The sequence below is a fragment of the Leucoraja erinacea genome, chromosome 32 (assembly GCF_028641065.1).
Source record: "Leucoraja erinacea ecotype New England chromosome 32, Leri_hhj_1, whole genome shotgun sequence".
Lineage (NCBI taxonomy): Eukaryota > Metazoa > Chordata > Chondrichthyes > Rajiformes > Rajidae > Leucoraja > Leucoraja erinaceus.
Genome location: NC_073408.1, coordinates 22,546,089 through 22,557,626, shown reverse-complemented (window position 1 = coordinate 22,557,626; position 11,538 = coordinate 22,546,089). Strand labels below are relative to the sequence as shown.

The 11,538-nt window shown below is 48.7% G+C and overlaps 1 protein-coding gene across 1 annotated transcript; it reads left to right on the top strand.

The window, feature by feature from the left end:
- Positions 1-7,496: 7,496 nt before the first annotated feature.
- LOC129712227 (60S ribosomal protein L37-like) lies at positions 7,497-7,889 on the top strand. The gene has a single exon (XM_055660482.1). The coding sequence runs from the start codon at positions 7,552-7,554 to the stop codon at positions 7,843-7,845; it is 294 nt and encodes a 97-aa protein (XP_055516457.1). The 5' UTR covers positions 7,497-7,551; the 3' UTR covers positions 7,846-7,889.
- The last annotated feature ends 3,649 nt before the right edge of the window (positions 7,890-11,538 follow it).

Here is an 11,538-nt window from a genome sequence, read left to right as displayed (position 1 = left end):
AGCGTGGGCCGTGCGGAGGTAGAGTGATCCCGTACGAATTGAGGTGAAGTTTGAGCGAAGTCCGCGGGAAGTTTGCGCTAGGCTATGCCATCAAGACGCTGCATACGGCGTCAAGACGCTGCGTTCGGCATTGAGATGCTGCACACGCCCGTCGATGCGGTGCGTACGGCCTCAATGTGGCTGCGGGCCGGCAGGCCGTTGTTGCGTGGAATTTTTTGGACAGTGTCAGTTTTTCGAGCCTCATGCGATGTCGGGACCAGCCCCGCACAACTGCATACGGCTCCGGCGATCAAAGTGGGACCGGCCCCGCGAGGCCATACGGCTCAAGTGACCATGTTAGGTTGCGCTTGCCGCATGCAGTCGCATGCACGTGGGACAGGCCCTTCAGTCACAGACACAGGGTCAGTCACAGTCACAGACTCAGTCACACAGGCACAGAGGCAATCACAGACAGTTACAGATTCTGTCGCTGTGTCCGTCACAGACGGCTGTAGAGTATGTCACAGGGTGTGTCACCACGTGTGTCCCCAGGTCTTTCACCGGCTGTGTCACAGGGTCTATATCAGGGGGTGTGTGGGTTCCATCACAGAGATGTCACAGGCTGTTACAGGGTCTATGATAGTCACAGGCCGCCCACAGGCCATAGTTCCCATCACACTGTTGGCAACTTTCTGTCACAGGAGGCCACAGTTGGCCACAGAGGCTGGTGCAGGCGGCCCACACACTGTGTCACAGGTCGGGCAGGAATTGTGGGGTGAGCAGGTCATCCAGGAGGTCTAATGGTCCTTCCACAACTTCTGTGTGCATCTGGCAAATGGATGAGGTTCTCAGTATCATCCTGCCTGATGCTACCTCATATCCTGCCTGTTGCTACCTCACATCCTGCCTGTTGCTACCCCACTTTGAACAACCGTGTTGAGCATTTTTAGTTTAGTTTAGTTTAGAGAAACAGTGTGAAAACAGCTCCTGCGACCCACCATGTCCGCACCGACCTGCGATCTCCACACACTAACACTATCCTACACACACTGGGGACAATTTACATTTATACCAAGCCAATTACCCTACAAACCTGTACGTCTATGAAGTGTGGGAGGAAACCGAAGATCTCATGGAAAACCCACGCTGGGCACGGGGAAAATGTACAAACTCCTGACAGACAGCACCCGTAGCAGGCACGTGCCATGAGTAATTACTCAGGGTAGGCAGTCAGTCGGCTTTAAAATAAATGTAAACTGCACATGCGCAGATTGTTCTCTCCGTAAAAATAAAAACTAAAAACAAAAACAATAACAATTCAATTTGCTCAAAGCTACCTAGTCACCTTTATTCTGAATTACTGAATGGGTGGAGGGGGTGAAGGGTGATGGCAGGTGGAGAGATGATGGGAAAAACGGGAGCACAGGGAAAAGTTGAATCAGTTGTCATCTAATTGAATGACAACACTTGTTCAAGGGACCAATTGGGGGGAGAGTTTCTTTCACAGCGTGTGGAGAGTCTGTGCCAGGGGTAAAGTTGCGGGGAGAGCAGGAGTGTTGAAAAGGAGGGGGGTCGGGGATAATGCCAGTAACTCACTCACTCACCGCTGCTGCGGCGCTCCGGGCGTGCAGCCACCGCATTGTAGCCGGGGATAGAAGCAGCTCGGATAGCTGCGAGCGGCCCCCGGACCCGACAGCAGAACTGGCCACCACTTCAGCGCCTTCTGCCGGCCCGCCAACCTCTGGCAGTGCTCTCCGTCTGAACACCTCTCACCTGCCGCTCGCTCATGTCAGCCGCTTCCTTCAAATCCTTAAATTCCCACAGCCGAGTAACCTCAATCGCGCTGTCAGAATTTAAGGATTTGCGGCAGGAAAGATGTTTTTAGCCTGAGAGCTGCCAGAGGTGAGCGGGGGCCACTATCAAAACATGGGGGACACACAATTTCTTGGCGGCTGCACGCGCGCATGCACACACACGCGAGGCTTCGGCCGTGGGCCCTGTGGACGGTAACATCAGGAGCTGACCTGGTTGGTGACCAACTCCGAACTCCAGCAACAGCAGCTTCGTCCCCTGCGATTCGTGGGGCTTGAATCGGCCCGTTCGCAGCCGGTGGGGGCTTGAATATTGGGAGCCTCGATCGCCTTGATGCAGCAGTTTGATTTTAAGCCGCTCCGGGCGATGAAAGGCTCCGTGAATGGGCCGATTCACCCCTTAGAAAGTGTCTGATCAAGTCCAGATTACAAAACATGGGGGGGGATTGTCGCCCACCTCTCAAAGCAGGGGGCGAACATTGGTTCCACCCCCCCCCCCTCCCCCCCAGGATTTCCGCCCATGGTTAGTAGAAAGGTTCAGTTGCCTGATAGCAGCAGTTGTATCCACTATGACCAGTTTCTCAAAGCACTTAATGATGGCAGATGCCAGGGCCACCAAAAAGTAATCCTTAAGGCACACTACCTTGTTTTTCTTTGGCACAGTTGACCTGGACAGCAGAGAGCGAGAATCCCTCTTTAGTTTAATTTAATTTAGTTTAGATATACAGTGTGGAAACATGTCCTTCGACCTACCACATCCGCACCGAACAGCAATCCATCCACATTGACACTATCCTACCCACACTACGGACAATTTACACATAGCCAAGCCAATTAACCTACATACCTTCACGTTTTTTGAGTCAAATTATGCTGCAGGACCCTTTATCTGTTGTGAAAGGTTGGTGGGAAGAGATTTTATGGTTCATACCACAGAAGTAAGGTGACACCTTCAACACTATACAGTAACTCTGCCTCGGTACAGCATCCGACAAGCCAGCCTATATTTATGAGCCCATGAATCTGGAATGGAACTTAAACTCACAAGATTCTGACTCAGGGGTAATGGACCATTAACCTGAAATGTTATCTCCGTTTCTCTCGACAGATTGTGCCTGACCCGCTTCGTTCTTCCAGAACTTTCCGTTTTTTAATTTCAGTTTTCTGGCAGCTTTAAAAAAAAAAATTCAGTTCTTGAACTCACAGGCATCTGACTCATAGTCAAGAGTGCTATCAAATGAGTCACAGGAGAGTTTTCAGGAAAAATGATCAATCTTAGCAACTAATTATTACATTCAAGGTATCTAAACTTCCTACATATGTTCAGTGTGGAAACAGCACAATTGTCTTTACAGGGAACCACACAGCACAGAAATCTGCTCAACCTCATCCAAGTTAACTGTGGTGCCTATGTTGAATCATGTTTGCCTGCACTAGGCCTGTATCTCTCAGTGCTTTTCCTACCTAATCCCCTGCACGAATACCTCTCTAAAGAGCGTAATTGTACCCGCCTCCAACCCTCTGCGTGGCACAGCAGCAGAGTTGCTACCTTATAGCGCTGGAGATCAAGGTTTCATCCCGACTATGGGTGCTGTCTGGCCGCAGTTTGTACATTTGCCCTGTGACCGCGTGGGTTTTCTCTGGGTGCTCTGGTTTCCTCCCAAACTTCAGGGTTGTAGGCTGATTGGCTTTGGTAAAATTGTAAATTGTCCCCAGTGTGTGTAGGATAGTGTTAGTGTGCGGGGATCGCTGGTTGGCATGGACTTGGTGGGACGAAGGGCCTGTTTTGGTGCCGTATCTCTAAACTAAACTAAAATAAACCAGCTTCAGGATGGGAACTTTGCAATAGATGCTCTGTCTCCCAAATATTTTTGCCAAATGCTTCACACCAGATCATCTGAGGCAGGATTTATTTCTGCATTCACACGCAGTGAGATTTTCATCACAAAAAAAGAGGGTACTTCAAGATTTCACATAGAGTTGCTGTTGCCTGTTCATTTTTCCTGTGACCACATGGGTTTTCTCCATTGTTATAGTGGATGTTGGATGTTTTCCCACCCTGCTTCCTGCAAGGACCCACTAAATCCCATGGCTATCTGGACTACACTTCTTCCCACCCTGCTTCCTGTAAGGACTCCATCCCCTACTCCCAATTCCTCTGTCTACGCCGCAACGGGACATGACTTGAGAATTAAGGGACAGAAGTTTAGGGGTAACATGAGGGGGAACTTCTTTACTCAGAGGGTGGTGGCTGTGTGGAATGAGCTTCCAGTGAAGGTGGTGGAGGCAGGTTCGTTTTTATAATTTAAAAATAATTTGGATAGTTATATGGACGGGAAAGGAATGGAGGGTTATGGTCTGAGCCCAGGTATATGGGACTAGGGGAGAATACGTGTTCAGCACGGACTAGAAGGGTCGAGATGGCCTGTTTCCGTGCTGTAATTGTTATATGGTTATATGGTTATATCTGCATCCAGGATGAGGTGTTCCACACCAGGGCATCGGAGATGTTCTCACTCTTCACGGAAAAGGGGTTCCCCTCTTCTACTATAGATGAGGCTCTCACCAGGGTCTCTTCTATACCCCGTGACTCACTCCCCCCCCCCCCCCCCCCCCCCCCCCCCGCTCGTAACAAGGGCAGAGTCCACCTTGTCCTAACCTTCCACCTAACCAGCTGTCACATACAACGTGATCCCTCCACTTGCCACATCTTACCATGTCCTCCCCATCTCCTCAACTGTCTGCTTTCCGCAGAGACCGCTCCCTCCATAACTGCCTGGTCAATTCGTCCATTCCCTCCCGAACCACCCCCTCTCCAGTCACTTTCCCTTGCAACCGCAGGAAATGCTACACTTGTTGCTTTACCTCCCCCCTTGACTCCATTCAAGGACCCAAGCAGTCTTTCCAGGTGTGGCAGAGGTTCACCTGCACCTCCTCCAGCCTCATCTATTGCATCCACTGCTCTAGGTGTCAGCTGCTCCACGTCGATGAGACCAAGTGTAGGCTTGACGATCACTTTGCCCCACACCTCCACTCGGTTCGCAATAACCAATCTGATCTCCCGGTGGCTCAGCACTTTAACTCCCACTCCCATTCTGAATTCGACCTTTCTGTCCTGGGCCTCCTCCATGGCCGGAGTAAGGACCACCGGAAATTGGAGGAGCAGCACCTCATATTCCGCTTGGGCAGTTTGCACCTCAACGGTATGAACATTGACTTCTTTAATTTCAGGTAGTGCTCACTTTCTCCTCCCCTTCTCCCTTCTCAGCTCTCCATCAGCCCACTCACTCCACCTCTTCCTTTCTTCTTCCCCCCCCCCCCCCCCCCCCCCCCCCACCGTCACTTCGGTCTGAAGAAGGGTCTCAACCCGAAACGTTGCCTATTTCCTTCGCTCCATAGATGCTGCCTCACCCGTTGAGTATCCAGCATTTTTGCCTACCTTTGATTTTCCAGCATCTGCAGTTCCTTCTTAAATCTGAAGAGACGTTTATCACCACCCATCCTTAGTTTAGATGTGTTTACTTTACTTTAGTTTAGTTTAGTTTAGCAGGAGAGGGTACGGAGAAGATTTACGAGGATGTTGCCAGGACTAGAGGGTCTGAGCTACAGGGAAAGGTTGAGCAGGCTGGGTCTCTATTCCTTGGGCTGATGGGCTGAAGGGCCTGTTTTCACGTTGTATCACTCTATGATTCCATGACACTCTCTACAATGCTATGAGTCTGTCTACCTTTGCTTGTCTCAAAGACATAATTATCATCACAAAGACAAGTCCATATACATGTTTTAGTTTAACCAGCCTCTCTGTCACACTGCATCACTCTATGACACTATGATGCTAGTGATACAGAATGGAAACAGGCCCTTCAGCCCATCGAGTCCAGGCCGCCCATTGATCACCCGCTTATCTATACTATTTCAATTTCTCATGCACTCCCTACACACTTGGGACAATTAACCTACAAACCCGCATGTCTTTAGGGTGTGATAGGAAATGGAAGCACCCAGAGAAAGCCTACATGATCAAAGGGAGAACGTGCAAACTCTACATAGATGGCACCCGTGGTCAGGGACCTGGGTCTTTGGCATTGTGAGTCTGCGGCTCTACCAGCTGTGCCACTGTGTAAAGAGATCTGTTTGGAGCATGATTAAGTTCAGCATTCAGTGTCTCATCACCAGGAATTTGAGCATTTAATGGGAATTCACTTGTTTCCTGATATTCTTCCAAACACCAGTTCGACAGCTCTTCCAACACACCCACATTGCCACATCCTTGTCACTTGCAGCGATGTGTTCTCTTCACCTAGTTTGTCTCACTTTCACACTGAAACTGTCTCCCACATTCTTGCACATTCATTCCCTGATCAACTGTTGTTTTTACATATTCTTGAAAACTCTGGTTTCTTCAATTAACTATCTGTGATCCACGTACAGTACAAGGCCACCTTCTAGGTCCTTCTATATATAGTCTTTTTCTGGCTCAATGGCACAGAGGTAAAGTTGCCTTACCGCACCAGAGACCCAGATTCGATCCTGACTACAGGTGTTGGCTGTATGGAGTTTGTATATTCTCTCCGTGACCTCCATGGATTTGGAAACGGGCCCTTTGCCCCACCGAGTCTGGGCCGACCAGCGATTCCCGTACACAAATGGCATCCTACATACTAGGGACAATTTACAATTTTTACCGAAGCTAATTAACCTACAAATATGCACGTCTTTGGTGTGTGGTGGAAACCATAGCACCTGAAGCAAACCCATGTGGTCACGGGGAGAACGTACAAGCTCCATACACCATTGTGCCACCCACTGTAGATGGTGATCAGCATGGATTCTGGTGGCACCTATAATTACAACCATCCCACCCCAAATTGGCCCGTCCTTCCTGCAATTTGATCTCCATACATCAACCAAGTTGCATCCCATGCCAATATGTTGTCCACAATACTGTGTGCTCTAGCTGGGTCTCTTAGATAGATAGATAGATAGCCTTTTATTGTCATTCAGACCGAAGTCTGAATGAAATTGCAGCAGTCATACATATAATACAATACAATAAAACAACAATAAACACACATTAACATCCACCACAGTGAGTCCACCCAGCATCTCCTCACTGTGATGGAGGCAAAAGTCTTAGGTCGCAGTCTCTTCCTTCCTCTTCTCACTCTGCGCTGGGGCGATACCCCCCCCCCCCCCCCGGGCGATGTTAAGAACAGTCCCGCGGCTCAAACACCGCGGCCCGGGGTGGTTGAAGCTGCCGCCCACCAGTCCTGCAGAAACAGCCGCTGGCCCGCGGCCGAACCCCGGACTCAGGCCACCGCCACCAGAACACCGTCCCAGCCACCCTCACGTGAGTACTGTGCCGTCTTCAGCCTCGGGCTGGGCCGCCCCGACTTGGGCGTCGTTTCTCCCCCCGGACCGGGCCGCCCCGACTTGGGCGCCGAACCTCCCCCGGACCGGGCCGCCCCGACATGGGCGTCGCTTCTCCCCCGGACCGGGCTGCCCCGACTTGGGCGTCGTTTCTCCCCCCGGACCGGGCCGCCCCGACTTGGGCGCCGAACCTCCCCAGATAATAATCTGCTTTCCCGTTTTTGCCACCAAAATGGATAACCTCACATTTATCCACATTATACTGCATCTGCCAAACATCTGTGTCTGAAGAAGGGACCCAACCTGAAAAGTCACCTATCCATGTTCTCCAGAGATGCTGCTGACCCACTGAGTAACTCCACTGAGTAACGCTTTCGAGCGCGCTGTGAAAATGATGAAGGGAACATCGTCATTTGGTAAGAGGCGGAACAAGACACACACTCTTTGCCGGCGGTGTGGAGCTAAAGCATTTCACCGGCAGAAATCCACCTGTGGTAAATGTGCCTACCCTGCCAAGAGAAAGAGAAAGTATAACTGGAGTGCAAAAGCCAAAAGGAGAAACACAACAGGCACAGGTTGCATGAGGCACCTGAAGGTGGTGTTTCGGAGGTTCAGAAATGGATTCCGTGAAGGCACTACCCCAAAGCCCAGACCTGCTGGAATGGCTTCTTCCAGCACTGCATAAACTGTTGGTGTACTAATGTAACAAATAAAGCTATCATTTGGAAAGTTAAAAAAAACAACAAAAAAACTCCACTGAGTAACTCCAGCAACTAACTATGGCTGCTAACATTCTGATGCAGTGTCACTGACCCGAGATGTTAGTTTCTCCAGCATTGTTGTCGGCCTGAGATGTTAACTCTTTTCTCCTCCGCACAATATCTGCAACGGGGTGGAGGTGAATCGGACATTCTGAAGAAAAGTCTAGACCCGAAACGTCACCCATTTGTTCTATCCAGAGATGCTGCCTGTCCCGCTGATTTACTCCAGCATTTTGTGTCTATCTTCGGTTGAAACCAGCATCTGCAGTTCCTTCCTACGCATGAATTGGACAGTACTACAGCATATGGAAAGACCATTCAGAAGCCTGATAACAGAGGGGAAGTAGCCGTTCTGGGTCCCTTTCATTTCAGAGAATGTTATTTTTATGTTTTTCCCAATATAATACAATTATCCTTGTTTTTCATTGACATTTACTGGTTTTATATTGAACCTAGCCTTGTGTTGTGATCATTGTTTCCAAATTATTCTGTTCTCACATCTGTCATCTTCTACAATTTATTCCCCAGATCAACTTGAGCCACATGTGTTTTATTGCTGTGTAACATCAGCACGTTATTAATGATTCTAATTCTCCAATATTGTTCTGAATGGTCCGTGAGTTCACTTATGTCCTATCAGTTTGGGTCCCAATCTTTTCAAAACATGATATTTATGTTCCAACTGATGTGTCTCATTGTGTGCAGGAAGGAACTGCAGATGCTGGTTTTAACCAAAGATCGACCCAAAAATGCTGCCCCTGTCCCACTTAGGAAACCTGAACCGAAACCTCTGGAGACTTTGCGCCCCACCCAAGGTTTCCGTGCGGTTCCCGGAGGTTGCAGGTGGTTGCCGGAGGTTGCAGGTAGTGGAAGCAGGTAGGGAGACTGAAAATAACCTCCGGGAACCGCACGGAAACCTTGGGTGGGCGCAGTCTCCAGAGGTTTCCGTTCAGGTTTCCTAAGTGAGACAGGGGCATAACTCAGCGGGACAGGCAGCATTTCTGGAGAGAAGGAACGGGTGGTGTTTCAGGTCGATATCTGACGAAGGGTCTCAATCCAAAACGTCACCTGTTCCTTCTCTCCAGAGATGCTGCCTGTCTCACTGAGTTACTCCAGCATTATGTGTCTTCCTGATGTGGCTCATCAAACGGATGATTAAGAAAGAGAGTGTAATAGCAGACACCGGAAATGCATGGTGTGAGGAAAAACTAATGACAACCATTAGTGTGTGAGATTGTGAGGGGATTTTTCACACAGAGGTTGGTGAGTGTATGGAATGGGTTGCAAAAGGAGGTAGTTGATGCAGGTACAGGTACTATCACAAAATTTATAAGGCATTTGAATAGGTACATGGATAGGAAAGGTTTAGAAAGATATGGGTCAAACGCAGGCAGGTGGGAACAATGTACATGGGGGATGAACACAGAAAGCTGGAGCAACTCAGCGGGTCAGATCGCATCTCTGGAGAAAAGAAATAGGTGATGTTTTGGGTCAAGACCCTTCTTCAGACTGAGAGTCAGGAGAAAGAGAAACTATAGATATTGACGGTGATATAGTGAGATATTGAGCAAATGAATGAAAGATATGTAGAGAAGTAACATTGATAAAGGGAACAGGCCATTGTTAGCTGTGGGCTGGGTGAAAATGAGTTACAGACAATGAGACTCAACAAGGAGGCTTTGAAGCTGGTATAACGACTTGGCTGGGAGGGGAACGGATAGAGAGGAAATACAGGGGTTACTTGAAGTTAAAGATATTCATACCGCTGGGTTGCAAAGTGAAGTCTGACTATTGATGTGTGACAAACACAAAAAGCTGAAGTAACTCAGTGGGTCAGGCAGCATTTCTGGAGAAAAGGAATAGGTGATGTTTCGGGTCGAGACCCTTCTTCAGACTGAGGGAAATGGGAGATTTAGAAGGTACATTGGACAAATGAATGAAAGATAAGCAAAAAGAAACGAAGATTAAGGGAATGTGGAGCCCATAATGGTCCATTGTTGGCTGTGGGGAAGGTGATAATGAGTGACACAAACAGAGTAATGCAGCAGGACAACAGTGAAACTAGAATGGTGGCTGCAGTGGGTGAGGGACGAAGGGAGAGGGGATGCCAGGGGTACAAGGTTAGAGAAAATGTTCATTGCACTGGGGTGCAAGCAGCCCAAGTGAAATATGAGCTGCTGTTCCTACAATTTGCGTTGGGCCTCACTCTGGCCTTGGAGGAGGCCCAAGACAGAAAGGTCAGTGTGGGAATGGGAGGGGGAGTTAAAGTGTATGGAAACTGGGAGATTGCGTAGGCCAAGGCGGACTGAGCGAAGGTGTTCAGGTAAAATGATCACCCAGCCTCCGCTTTTCTGTGAAGCTGTGTCTGTAACTGAGTCACTTTGCATTTTACTCCACCTCAGTTGAAGAGATTATAAATTAATGCAAATCTGTGCAGGCCAACCAAAGCAACAAATAAATAAATAAATAAATGCCAATGCCCAGTGCATTCAGTGTTTAAATGGTGCAGTCACATCTGGTTAAGACATTAGCAGCCATGACTAAGCTCATGCCGTTTGATGTCTATTCACCATCACTCCGCGATTCTATCCCTTTGGGAGACGTGGGTTTGCAAGTTTGAAGAGACAATGGCGGGGTTCGGAATCACAGATAACACATAGGAGAAGACACTCCCTTACATTATGGAGGTGATGAGCCACAGGGTATTCTTGAAACATTATCACCTGCAGCACAGGAGCTGAAGCAACGGTATACTCACTCCCCAGCAGACTGCGAGACATGAGGCTACGTGTAAAGTTGCACTGGGCAAAGGCCACGAGGAAAACAATGACGAACACGGCACACATCTGAGAAAACACTGCGAGATCTGACTTCCCTGAACTTGAGCAAGAACTGTTACTGCAGATCATTGAAGAAATCATGTCAAAACAACCCCAGCAGAAAGCCCTTGAAAAGATTATCAAACTGTGCCAGCTGTTCAAGTCGGAGAGATCATTGTCATTTTCAAAGAGGAGCGCAGTTGAGGTAGAAAGACCGCAAGACACTGTTGTGAAGAGGATCAGAGGAGAAATTAAACGCAGGAGGTGTTGACTGTGAACAATTGTCAGCATCACCAGTAGAACAGGCTGATCCCTGCTTTGAGCTCCATTGCCAGCTGCAATTGAATCAAAAAATCAATAGCAGAGGTAAAGACTGGGTCACCTATCTGTAGTTCACCTGGTGGTGGATCAAACGGGCTGTGGAGACTGAATCCCGGGGTGTATTCAAGACACGAATTGATACTCTGAAGAGCATCTGACTTCTTTAGTCAGAGGGTGGTGACTCTGCAGAATTGTTTACCACAGAAGTTAAGGAGTCCAAGTCAATGGATATGTTTAAGGCAGAGATACTGTAGTTAGATTCTTGATTAGTGCAGGGATCAGAGGTTATGGGGCAAAGGCAGGGGTTCAATGGGGTTCAAGGTTTAGTTTAGTACAGTTTAGAGATACAGCGTGGAGTCAGGCCCTTTGGCCCACCGGGTCTGTGCCGATCAGCGATCCCCACATATTAATACTATTCTACACACACTAGAGACGTTTTTTTACATTTACCAAGCCAATTAACCTACAAACCTGTAC

What these genes read in the sequence shown, in the direction of transcription:
- LOC129712227 (XM_055660482.1), top strand. Translation starts at nt 7,552, where the DNA reads ATGATGAAGGGAACATCGTCATTTGGTAAGAGGCGGAACAAGACACAC.